At 41.2% G+C, this 13,351-nt stretch overlaps 1 protein-coding gene across 6 annotated transcripts in view; it reads left to right on the top strand.

Moving 5' to 3' along the window:
- Positions 1–204: 204 nt before the first annotated feature.
- RABGEF1 (RAB guanine nucleotide exchange factor 1) overlaps positions 205–13,351 on the top strand; it is a 34,543-nt gene continuing 21,396 nt past the window's right edge. For all 6 annotated transcript variants that reach the window (XR_010593907.1, XM_042857806.2, XM_008178880.4 and 3 more), the window contains exon 1: positions 205–362. Coding sequence is in view for 5 of the 6 variants with exons in the window: in XM_042857806.2 (XP_042713740.1) it covers positions 246–362 (117 nt within the window). In the remaining variant the exon portion in view is untranslated. The remainder of the gene's footprint in view (positions 363–13,351) is intronic.

The following is a 13,351-nucleotide window of genomic DNA, read 5'->3' as shown; positions in this document are numbered from 1 at the left end:
TGGTGCCATGACGGGCGAGAACCGCTGATCTAGGCAGCCCTAGGCCCTGCTGGCTGCAACAGCCCCATGCCAATGCCACAGCTCTGCAAGCAGGGCCAGTCCCGCAGCTCCAGCATGGGGACAGGGCCTGCTCCCCCAGGGCCCCCACTCCCTCTCCCTCGGCCCCCGCCCACTCGCCTTAGCCCTGCCCCTCTCGCTCAGGCCCCGCCCTGACGGAGCTACCCGGAAGTGACGCCGCTGCACGCATGCGCGCTGACGCAGGGGCCGGGGCCCTGCCGAACCGGCCTGAAGGGAGGAGCGTCGCGTTCGCAGGCGGCGCAGCTGGAGCGGGGCTGAGACGCCGCCGCCGCCCGGGAGAGCCGGTGAGCGGGGGGGAGGGGGACTGCGTCCCGGAGGGTCCCCAGCTCCTGCCCCCTGCGAGAGGGAGCGGCGGCCCCTGCCCGGCGGGGCGTGGGGCAGGTGGGGCAGCCCCCCGCGGCGGGGCCGGCTCGGGCTCGGGCTCCCGGCCAGGGCGAGCGTGGCGGCGCGGGGCCTTCCCAGCCCCTGGGGTGGGGGAGAGCGGGGCCGCCCCTTGCTAGGGGGTCCTGTCCTGACCCAGTTACAGAGCGGCGGGGGGGCGGCCCCCCAGGCCCCGTAGGGCGGCCCCCTGCCCCTCCCCGTCGCCCCTCATCCGCCACGAACACGGGTTTTTCCCCCGGGGCCGTGTCACGAGCTCGCCCTGATCCACCCTGGCCCCTCCTAGCCCGGCCCGAAGCGCGGGGGGGAACGACCGTAGACCTAGGTCCGGGGTGTGCGGCTGTCTGTGTGGGAGCGCCCGGGGTAAAGGGCCCCCAGGGGCTGCACACTCCGGCCCCAGCCCACGTACAGAGAGGCTGAGCCTGGTGGAGCGAGTTGGTGTAAGACAGGGGCTCTCAAACTTTTGTACTGGTGACCGCTTTCACATACCAAACCTCTGAGTGTGACTCTCCCCCCCCCTTATAAATGAATAATGCTTTTTAATATATTTAACACCATTATAAATGCTGGAGGCACAGCGGGGTTTGGGGTGAAGGCTGACAGCTCACGACCCCCCCCCCCATAATAATCTCATGACCCCCTGAGAGGTCCTGACCCCTGGTTTGAGAACCCCTGTGTAAGAGGAGGGGTGGGGTTGTGGTTAAGGCACGGGACTGGGTATCAATTCCCAGCTCTGCTGCAGACTTCCTGTGTGTGACCTTTGGCAGATCTCTGCCCAAATCTTGACTCTCTGTGCCTTAGTTCCCCATCTGTGAAATGGAAAAACTTCCTTTTTTTCCTATGCTTTATCCATCTTGTCCATTTAGACTGTAATGTCTCGGGGATATGAACTGTCTCTGACTTTGTATGGTGCCTAGCACACTAGGGCCTCTATCTTAGTTGGGACCTCTAGGTTGTATGATAATATAAATAACAATTTGTGAGAATACTGGTGAAACATTGTTTGATCTTTCTGGTTGACTGCTGTTCAGTTCAAAAATATTTTATTGGTGCAGCAGGCTATACAAATGCTGTCAAAACATCAATGAAACCAAGGTTTGTGAGTCATAGGTGTATATCAAGCTTCTGCCTAGAGCAGACTTCACAGCCATTTGGAGACATTGTGGCAGTGGGGAAAGGCTCCTGCAGCTGCTCCCTGTTGTGGGGAAAGGCTCTGGCAGAGAAGCAGCAGAGGGAAAAAGCTCCAGCGTTCCTCTGCTGCTGAGTGTTTCCCCATTGCCTCCCCCCTTGCCAGAGCTTTTCACCGACACTTGTAGCGCCACACCACAGCGTGGACGCAACTTCTCACTGCTGCTTGTAGCTACGCATACCCTGCATGTTGCTGCAAGTGGCATGCAGTGTAGCCATAGCCTTTGTCATTGCTGTCCATTTCTGGTTTTTTGACTGGCTGCTCTATAATGAGGTGTTGTGCCTTTTCTTTTGTAGAGTATTTTGAACTTATGAACAGGCTGGTTTATAGGGAAACCTAGAAACTGCATGGAATAAACGTCTGGTGATTTTTTTTTCTCTTGCATTAACTCTGGGGAGGGGGGAGTAAATTTGTTTCACATATTGCACACACCAAGCTATTTTTTCATCCTGACTTCCCAAGAGCATCCTAAAAAATTTTTCTACTGTCTCTTCTACTTTTGGTTAACAAATAATGCAACTTAATCATTCAAATAACAGTTGGTCCAGCCTTGAAAATTTATTATGAACACCTACTAGCCCAAACAATCTACTCACCTGTCCATTTCTATGATAGCCATTTTAATACAGTTCCCTGTATATCAAAGGTTTATTCTTTTTTTGTAACTTACACATGCATTTAGTGTTCATGGAAACTATAGAATGACAGTTCTGGAAACTGAAGTTATCTGTTTAAACACAGGACAAGTACAATCTGGGGCAGCTCCAGTACAATTTCTACAAACAGCACTGCAAGTACTTCAATCCTGACCTTCAGGGGAGCACTTCTAGGGTTGAAAGAGTAGGGCAGTCTTAATGGCTAGTTCACTCTATTGCCAAATACTTAGTGCTTCTACTGATTCTTCCAGTTAAGTTGCTAATAGTTGTCTTGGCTTTTACAATGTAAACATGTGTGACCATTGGAAGCAAGACTGGAACCATTACTGCTGTCTACACCAGGGGTGAGGATTTTTCACATCTCTAAGAGATGTGGCTATGGCAACAAACGTAAGTTCCCAGTGTAAACCAGCCATCAGGGTTTTGTAGACCAACACTTTAAACTTCACCTGAAAGCCAATGGGAAGCCAGCACAGACCCCAAAGCTCCGATGTAATGTGCTTCCAGCGAGAAGCACCTCTCAGGGATGGTCTTATGCCTAAGGTATTGGACTAGGACTCAGTCTTTTTGTGTTACTTTGGTCAAGTCACTTAATCTCTGTGCCTCTGTTCTTCTCTGTAAAATGGGACTATTACTACTCCTTACCTCACAGAAGTGTTGTGAGGATTAAGTAGTTATGTGAAATGCTTAGATACAATAGTGACAAGAGCCATAGAAAAACTAAATTAATATGGGAGCCATGCTATACACTAAACTGGATAGTCTTAAAGAAAAGCTCCCTATGTGGACTGCAATACAATTTTTCCATAGGCCTAGATACTGCCTCTCGGAGAGGTGGATTACCTATGCTGATGGGAGAACACCTCCCAAATGTTGCAGTGGTACTTCTGCAACATTTTAAGTTTAGACCTACTTTAAGTGGTCTGGGTGCCTCGCCCCCTGAGACATCACTTCTGTCCATGTGATACCACATAGGTTCCAGTAAGAGGGAATCCAGGCTTGTGGCCCCATGGCTTAAAAGGAAATGGTGCTCTCAAGGAAGGTTACTTGACTCTAGGAAGAAAGCCCTCCAACTAATTCTGTAAAAACTTGAAATTGTTGACCACCTGGGCATGCTGCAAGTCCCATCATTAGTATTTTGGGGAGTGGAAGTGGGGAAAGAGGGATTGGGAAGAGATGTGATGGCTAGATCAGGAAGGTTTTTTTTATAGGATGATCTAATGGATTGATATGGTGGGCAGATATTTCTATTTAGGATTTTTCTCGTGTGTGTGTTTTACATTGTGCAAAAGAAAACTTGAAGTTATGGATGGTGCTTATTTTAAATTTATTTCAATGTATAATACAATCTAATCTGTAAGTCTTCCTCAGGTTCCCCTTTCTCTTGCTGCCATTTGTCATAAACTCCTGTTATGCTTAGTCTCTCTGTATATCATTGATGTACTTCTTGTGACCTAAACTAGTCCTCAGACTGTAACATATAATCATGCTTGTGATACTGACAACACTTCAGTCAGGTGCAAGTATACACTAAGAATTGGATATCAGATGTCAACTCCTTAAAACTGTTTCTCTCTGCTTTCAAGTAAGCAACATTATGAGCTAGCATTTTGATAATATATATGTGGAATAGAATAACTGACACTTCAAAAAGCTTATCTTCCATCTGGATTTTTGGATCAAAATTTATTTAAAAATGCATATTTAATGTGATACTGAATTACTTGTTTTCTTTCTTCTCAGTCATAGCAGGAAGCAATTTTTAGGTATCTATTGTGTGTGATTCCATTTGCCTCCTTTTTTGTATGAGGCACACAGGTTCAAGATGTAGACACTTGGGTGTGATCTGTTGGTTCACTATGTTTATTGCCTCCATGATGGATAAAATATTCATCATTAAAGGTGGTAGCTGAGAAAGATCTGAGATCCCATAATAAGATATGCAGACAGTTGGCATGTGCACAAATTAAATTGTGGTTTTAGTTTGCACTGTCAGCACTGCTGGGGGTGGAGCTTTATTTACATATAACTTTCTAAATTACTGTTTTAGAGTTACAGAGAGTCCTGTGGCACCTTTAAGACTAACAGAAGTATTGGGAGCATAAGCTTTTGTGGGTAAGAACCTCACTTCTTCAGATGCAAGTAATGGAAATCTCCAGAGGCAGGTATAAATCAGTATGGAGATAACAAGGTTAGTTCAATCAGGGAGGGTGAGGTGCTCTGCTAGCAGTTGAGGTGTGAACACCAAGGGAGGAGAAACTGCTGTTTCTAAAACAGTAAAACTACTGTTTTAGAGTTGGAACAAATAATGAATTATGTTCACTAAGATTTATAAAACTTGTGAAGCCTGGTGACCAGCACATTGGATTCCAGAAATGCTAGACAGTGGATGTAACTTCCTTTGGCAAATATTGTTATGAAATCTTATTGTGATACTTCATTTCCATGTTACCAATATTCTTACCTGGCATTGTTGCTTTAAAGTAGTGTTTGAGCAGTCGTTTGAATTCTGAATAAAAGATAAAACAATTTTACTAAAATCTTTTGGCTCTCTTCCTAATGAACATATATATAATAGGCTATAGTAAATATGCAAGAAAATAAACTTGGTTGTTGTGTATCTAATTTCTTAATATTTTTAGTGTGAATTGGGTTGCTGATTAAGTTTTGGTGATTGGTTAAGTGCTGGTTCTGAACAAAGTGGTTACGTATGATTGAGTTGATGTTAGCTTGTTTTGAAGTTACTTGTTAGTTTTCATAGAACCATGGATGGAAAATATTTAAGTCATCTGTCCCTCCCTTCTCTATGGAGGAAACTGGTTCCTAGTTTATTACAAGTACATACTAATTACATGCCTAAATGATTATTGTAGAGTAGTGTGTGAATCATGAATACTTAAGCACTTAGATGACTTATAAGAAATTTATGTGCCATGCAATTCAGTGATTGCTGTTCTGAATTGAATAAATATTTGAATAGTGATTGAAAATAGAATGGCTAGTTACTTCAGTCTCATAAAGACTGCGGCATTTAATTAAAAGAAAATTACTTGAGGTTCATAATCATTCTTCTGAAGACACTGCTGGTAATAATGACATTACTGTTTTCACATAGGCTTAGCCAAAGAAATTCTTGTTTTCTAATGGATACCTTTCTCCTTTTTGAAAATTTCTGTTTTCATTGCCTTTGGTCTGTTCGGGGTGGGTTCATTTGGGAATGTATCATTGTAGCCTTGTATACAATGTTTTTTTCCCCGCTGAAATTATCCACCATCACAGTAGTACTGGTACAGCTTTACCACTGCTAGCTCTCACGTGACTGTTAGTGTGGACCTGCTGCTGGCAGATACCACTGTGTCATTTAAATCTGCTCTGGGCAGGGTTGGACAATTTGATGGCTAAAATCCAGAGATGCCACTCTACATTAGACTAGACTTTGGTAGAAGATGTTGCTTTGCATTAAAGACACTATGGTAGTCTATCTTGTAGATTTGTACATGGATTCAAAGACCTGGTCTATGCTAGAAAATTAGGTCTGCTTAACTAAGTTGCTCAGGGGTGTGAAAAATCTATACCTGTGAGCAGCCTAGATAAACCAACCTAAATTCCAGTGTAGCCAATGCTAGGTCCACAGAAGAATTCTTCCATTATTGCCTCTCATACGCTGATGAAGAATCCTTCCCAGCCGTAGATAGTGGCCACACTGAAGCGCTACAGCTGAAACACTAGCATTTCAAGTGTTGGAAGTATGCTGTGAACTAGTGGTGAACCCTACCTGAAACCTTTCTAATCTGATGTGGAATCAATCTGTCATTCCTCCACTAATAAAATGTAAAGCATCAGCTGATATCTTGGCAAAATGTATGCAGTCTTCCTCACCTTCCCCTTTCTCATCCTGCTCTGAGGTTTAATGCTTAGCACCCAGAACAGTCAGGCAGTCTTCATGTTTGTTTTGCACCGAGTGTTCAAAAAACTTCCTTTTAAACATTTTTTGACCAGTTCTAATTAAAATAATAATGTCCATAGTAAGAAGAACAGGAGTACTTGTGGCACCTTAGAGACTAACAAATTTATTTGAGCATAAGCTTTCGTGGGCTACAGCCCACTGAAATTCATTCCAAAGAATGAATAGTGCCATAGAGGGTAAGACTTTAAAAAAAAAATAAAAATCTGGAACTTGGGCAGATCAGTCTAATGGAAAGAGCAATCTGGATTGTCTCTAAGGAATGTGATAGAATTCAGGAATACTTCTGAGTCTCTTTGCTTGTATCTGGAGATAGAGGATAAAAGCTGGAGGGGAGGGATTCAGGAGTCAAATGATAAACCTGTTGGGCCACATGGTATTTTACTGCTGTTGGTCATAAATTTTAAATGCTGGCATACACTTAGTGTGCCTAATTTAATATGGAAGTGGATGGCTTACCTTTTCCTACTAGTCTGTTTGGTTTTTTTGGACTTTCATACATATTTAAAAAAGGAAACATTTGTTTGAACCTGTGTAACTGAAATACCATTGTTGACATCTATTGCACTCCTACAAAGTCACTTCTTTGACCTTCAGAAAGTGCAGAGTTATTGCTTATGTTAAGGAACCATTTTTCATGTGTTGTAGTAATTACATAATTGACTTGTACAGATGCTATCCCAGAAGTCCAAGAGCTCACAATACATGTTCATTTCTGCTTAACTCTGCCTGATTTCTGGGTTAGTTTTTGTTCTGCTGTGCAAAGATGACCCTAAACAGAACTTAAATACTGTCTGAATAATAAACTGTTATATATTTTAGGAATGTCATCAGTTTCATTGATTGTGAGGGTGAATTTATTTGCCTATTCTGCTCCTTGGAAGGAAAAGATATGAGGAGAGATTAAAGAGGCTAGGAGTTTTTAGCTTGGAAAAGAGGAGACTAAGGGGGGATATGATAGAGGTGTATATAAAATCATTAGTGGTGTAGAGAAAGTTAATATGGAAAAGTTATATACTTGTTTCCACAATATAAGAACTAGGGGCCACCAAATGAAATTAATGGGCAGCAGGTTTAAAACAAATAAAAGGAAGTTCTTCACACAGCGCACAGTCAACCTGTGGAACTCCTTGCCTGAGGAGGTTGTGAAGGCTAGGACTATAACAGGGTTTAAAGAGAACTGGATAAATTCACGGAGGTTAAGTCCATTAATGGCTATTAGCCCGGATGGGTAGGAATGGTGTCCCTAGCCTCTGTTTGTCAGAGGGTGGAGATGGATGGCAGGAGAGAGATCACTTGATCATTACCTGTTAGGTTCATTCCCTCTGGGGCACCTGGCATTGGTCACTGTTGGTAGACCGGATACTGGCCTAGATGGACCTTTCGTTTGACCCAGTATGGCCATTCTTATGTAAAAGGCTTGTAAAGGTTACTTGAAGGAAAGGTGGCAAAAAATGTGATTGAAATATGACTTTTACATGATAGATTCTAGAACTAGTATGGATGTGTTAATTAACAAATAACAGTGCTTCCCCTGAAGTCACAATTCTGTCTTCAGTCCTTGTAAACACTGATGTATCCTGCAATGTATTTTGATTATATAGCTGAAAAGGACGCCATTACATAATTTTAGTCTTTTATGTGCACACTAAATAAATTATGCGTGAGAAGTTCTATTTTGATGATGAAGGTGCCTTTTTTTTACGTTCTATTAAGGCTGAGGCCACAGCATGATTTTTCGTAATAGTTCTGATAATTTTAGTTATCATAGGTTTGGTGCTGTGTTTGTAGATATTTTGCAATCTGTGTTCCATATGAAAACTGATAAAATATAGCCTCTTGTTCCTCTTGAGAGAGCTTTATTCTTAGCACAAAAGTACAATTTCCCAGAAGAAATAGCAAATTCTATGCTATTTCAGTGCCTGTTGTACAGTACTGACAAATATGGCCTTGGGGATTTATACAAGTATGATTGGGGGAGGGGCCCTTTTTGGATTTAAGGCTGGCCTTGTATGTTATGTAACTGACTTAGACATAAAGCTGTTTGCTGTGGTGTTGTAACTTTGTTGGTTCCAGGATATTAGAGAGACAAGCTGGGTGAGGTAGTATTTTTTATTAGACCAACTTCTGTTGGTGAAAGAGACAAGTTTTTGAGCTTAGGCAGAGTTCTTCTTCAGGTCTGGGAAAGGTTTTTAGTGTCACAGCTAAATACAAAGGTGGATGAGATAAGGAGTTAACACACTGCAGGAAACAATTCAAGATGAAGTGGGCAGTTAACACTTCCTACAGTCATAGAACAAGGAGGGTTAGTGGATTACACGTTGTAATGAGCCATAAATCCAGTGTGTTATTAAATCCATAATTTTTAGTATCTAGTAGAGTTATGAATTTAAGCTCCCAGGTTCATCTTTTGAAGGTATTGTGTAGGTTTCCGTTGAGGGTGAGGACTAAGAGGTCAGATGTAGAATGATCCTTTTATGAAAAGTGCTTGCCTGCGGGTGATATGATGGGTTTTTTTGTCTTTTATAATTTTTCTGTGTGAGTTCTCCCTCTTTCTCTCTAGAAATAAAGAGTGTATAAATTCATATGAAGTTTCTTTTACAAGGTGCATTCTTATTATTATCCTAGCGATTGTATTGTGAAGCAGTGTTCATCTGAGGGTTGCATGTTCTGTTTCATTAGGATTTTAATGGAAGATGTTTGTGAAGATAGGTTTAAGATGCGTAAACTGATCAATGTAGACTTTCTTTAAAGGAAAGTAAGACAAGAAAATCATGATGTCCTTCTGGTTGCACTTCCTATTTTACTGTGAGCTAGCTAGCCTTGTATCTGTGTTGCTGATCAGTTCGGTTTGATATGCAAATAACACAACTGTCCAAAAGTTGGCTAACTTCTAAAACCAACATTTTCAAGAGCCCACTAAGTTTGGACATCCAACCTGAGACAGCCCCTTCCCCCCCCTCTTCTCTCACTCCCACCCCCAAGGAGATGAACCAGTGAAATTCTGGCTGAAGCCAATGGAAGCTGAAAGTGATCAACACTTCTGAAAATCAGGCCCTAGGTTTCAGGTTGGGCACCCAAAATTAGTCTGACATGGTTTTATCTTGGCTAAAGGGGGAGTTTTAGAAAGTTGAAATAAGCTTTTTTGCACAAATGGAATCAAGACCTTTACACTTTTGAACATTTTCTTTTGTAAATTAGGGGAAAAATGAGTCTGGGTACAATATTAGCTTTTTCATGTGCTACAGAAAATCCTCAAAGATATTAGTTTATTAAAATAGGTGATTCACAGAAAATAATCGAGCTGCAGGCAAGCAGTCTCCTGCAAAACACAGTTTTACTGGCATTGGCTTGGATTGTCTCTCCTTCTCATTATGACTGCAGTAATTGAAACCCTGCACTTTTTCCATTACATGTTAACTTCAGCTAGAAGTTTGGGAAAGAGTCAAAGAAGAGGAGCTTTCACTGCTTAGTAAGAGGAACTGTCAGGCAGAGATGCAGCTGACTTTCTCTCCTGAAAAATAACATGCATTTCAGTATCCTCTTAATGTTCCCATTGGATGATATTACTTTGTTTTATGAAAGAGCAGTGGCTTGCCGTACACTGTACTGTCATGCAAGGATAAATTTGATAGTGAAAGAATTTGGGGTGGCAGGGAAGAGTAAACCCAATTTAGATTTGTACCCATAAAAAACTAAAGCAAATATTTTAATAAGTAAATCAGTCTTTACTTCTCAACAGCATAAATAGGTGCCTGTAATCCCACAAAGTAAAATATTGGGAGTTGCTTCCGATTTCCCTCATTTTTTTCCCCCTCATACTATATTTTAAAACTAGACTGGAGAAAACATTAGAAAATGCACATTGAGGAAACAATCCTGCATTGGCAGGAAGGTGGATTAGATAACGTAAGTCTTTTCCATCTCCACTTTGAATCTATCATCCTCCATTTGTATACTGGAGACTATACCACTGTTCCTCTTTCTTTTGCTTTCTACTAAAAAATAACTTAAACAGATCAGTATCAGTATAGCAAGTAAAAAGCCATTTCACAATTAAACCACAAATTCTTGATGCACTTATGACATTTTGCCAAATCTGTAAATATTCTAAGATACTTATGGAAAAAAGCAGCACAACTTGGCTCTTCTTTCATTACATGATTTTGATGTTGCAATCCCCCAATATGCTTGTAACACAGCACATCTTCATACACTATTTAACAGTGGTCCACAAGCATTCACATTACTTATGATATTGCACTAATCTGAGAGAGGCTAAGTGCTGTCATTGTAACAGCAGAGTGACAGAACCATTGGTAACTGACTGTTGCATGTTAGATTGACTGGATGCAGGCCTGAGTGCACTCATGGCAGTCAGTGCTCAGTTCATCTCTGTGCTGTCCTGTTCCTTAATTGCCAACGCAGCAAAGGGGTGGGCACAGAAATATGCTATAATGCACCACAACGCTGCCCCTTTCCTCATCCTTATACTCCCAAGTAAGTCCACTCACCTCCCCCTGGTGCTCTGTCACCTGTTTGTTGCAACTCTCAACTGTATCGTGTATGGAAGTTTGGAGGGGAGTGGATCCAGACTGACTGGGTCACAGAGGGGGCCTCCTTTTCTGGAGTATGCCTGAACTACTCCTATCTTCCTCCTAGAGGAAAATGCAAGAGAAAGAAACCATAGGTTTATCTACAAAAGAGGAACAAAATAATGCAATGAAGTCAAATCAACAAACTAATGAAGTCAGGTTTCTCCAGAAGTCGGTTCCAGACAGCTATTGCTTGTGTGTAATGCATTCATTTAAATACAAAGACAAGACCCTATGATAGAAGCACATTGAAGGATTGGTACTAGAATTTTAAAATGGAAAGCTTCAAAAACAAAACAAAGGGATTTGACTATCCAGTCAGGTAGTCCCAATAATGACCTTTTCTCAGGACGATAGTAATCTGTACAGGTTTATGTACTACAGACAATATTGATAGCTCAGTTATGCAGTTTATATTTGTACCATATATAGCTGACTTTTTTTATATGGAAAATTATATTTCATTCAAACCCTTACATTCATTTAAACATTGAGCTGCAGATTCAGAAACTGACCAGGCAACAGATTGCTTAAAAATGAGAAAAATGTTCCTCAAAAAAAAATCCCTTTAAGAAAGTTGCCTAACTTGAGAAATGACATGTGATACCATCTTGTTGATTCAGGGTGACCGCTTCAATCTGTAGACATTTAGAAGAGAGGGAAAGGGACAGTTTGGTGTCTCTTAGTGGCTTGGCTCTGCAGAGTTCTTCTGTAAGTCTCTCCAGAAAGAGAGAGCACAAGAAACAGAATTGTTTTGGCCCTTCCCCCTATCTAGAACATCTTCCTCAAATAAGGATTCATTTAGCTTCTTCAAATCCAAGTTTGAGTTTTTACATTGAAAAGAATCTGTTTTTTTGTTCTGCTGTACAGCAGAGCATTTGCAGCACACCAAACAAATCATCTTGGCCCTAGTATCTGGCTTTTCTCCAAATTCCTCCTTCATTGAGTCTCTCAAGCACCATCCTGCTCTGGTTAGCCAAAGACATTTAAATTTCTAGATGTTCATGGACAATACTGAAATATTATTCTTGTTACAGTATGGAATGTAGGTGGGGGTGTGTGTGTGTGTGTGCGTGCGCACGCATGTGTGCTGGGGGGGTAATAATTTGAGATGACAGTTGCAAAATATATGGCTTATTTCCTAGAATAGTTAAGGCAATCTTATAGAATGGATATAGAATTCATGTTAGAATATTCTATGTAAAATCTCTTCCTTAAACCTCCCAATAACTTACAAAATTAGCATGTTTTTCTTCAAGCTGATCCTTCCATTGACAGTCAGCTCAGCATTGATGGAAGCAACTGGAGTGTACATTGTCACTTTCAAATAAAACTATTGCTGATGCAGTGTGAAAAGCCAAGCTTGGTTAAAGCAAGCACCTGCAGTATAATAGTCTAATACAAAAAATAATTATGCAATTGTTTCAAGCTTTTGCTTGACATTTCGCTGATTAATCATTATTATTTTAGAAAGAAGACTTAATGCTAAGTGGGAATAGTTGCAGAATAGTTTCAGGGTTTCATTTCCCCATTCTCTAGAGCTGTGATTCTAAGATTCATTAATCAATTATACGTATGATAAGGAGGAGAAATTTCCTTTTGAAGAATTCATTGAGCTCCAGTTTGCGGCGCTTGCACGCATCTAACACTTGGGTTTTGGCCCACTAGATAGCAAGGCACCTCAGTCAGCTGCTCTGTGTGCCATCAGGAATTAAACATAGTGACTTAATCTGTAGGATTAAGAGGGAAGAGATGATTTTCATACTTAAATCTTTATTTTTTGTCTAATGACTTTTCCCCATCACTTGTTTGTTTTATAATTATATTTTTCCATTATGAATAATGTAAGGTACAGGTGAAGCAAAAGCAATCACTATTATTTAAACTTAAAATATTTCCCCCCCTACACTATCAAGTAAAAGGATTAACATCTAAAAGGTCAAACTGCCCTGCAACTTTTGTTGTTTGTATCATGTTTTTGGCCCCTCACAATGTCAAGTCCATATAAACAGGGAGAAAAAGCTTGGCATATATAGCTGTTATATGCAACTAGTAGCCATTCAAAATGAAAACTATTCCTACCAGATATAGGCCCATATTAGGAAATCCTCTTAAGGAATCAAGATCGTTGCTCCTTTCTCAAAGACTGGAGAAAAAAGGGGGAAAGAGAGAGGGGGGGGAAAAAAAACCATGAGCGTTCCCCCACATAAAAACTTGAGTAGAATCCTGAATTGGTTCCTCCTTGAAGTAGTTTGGTTTCTCTTCTGTATCAATTCTCCCAAAATCTCTTTCCTAAGTCATTGGGAAATGTCGAACATTGTCATAGTTTAAAAAAAAATTATTATATACAGTTTAACCTGGTACAAAAGGTGTATGTCACTTTCCATACTAGAACACTGGGTTCGTGTATGTCACTTTCCATACTAGGACACTGGGTTCGTGGATGGCAATTGGGGGAACAAATTGGTTTCTTCTTTCTTCTGAAGTGAAA

Source organism: Chrysemys picta, chromosome 19 (genome assembly GCF_011386835.1).
Source record: "Chrysemys picta bellii isolate R12L10 chromosome 19, ASM1138683v2, whole genome shotgun sequence".
Taxonomy (NCBI): domain Eukaryota; kingdom Metazoa; phylum Chordata; order Testudines; family Emydidae; genus Chrysemys; species Chrysemys picta.
Note: the sequence above shows the minus strand (reverse complement) of the source record. Positions and strands in the feature narration are given on the sequence as shown.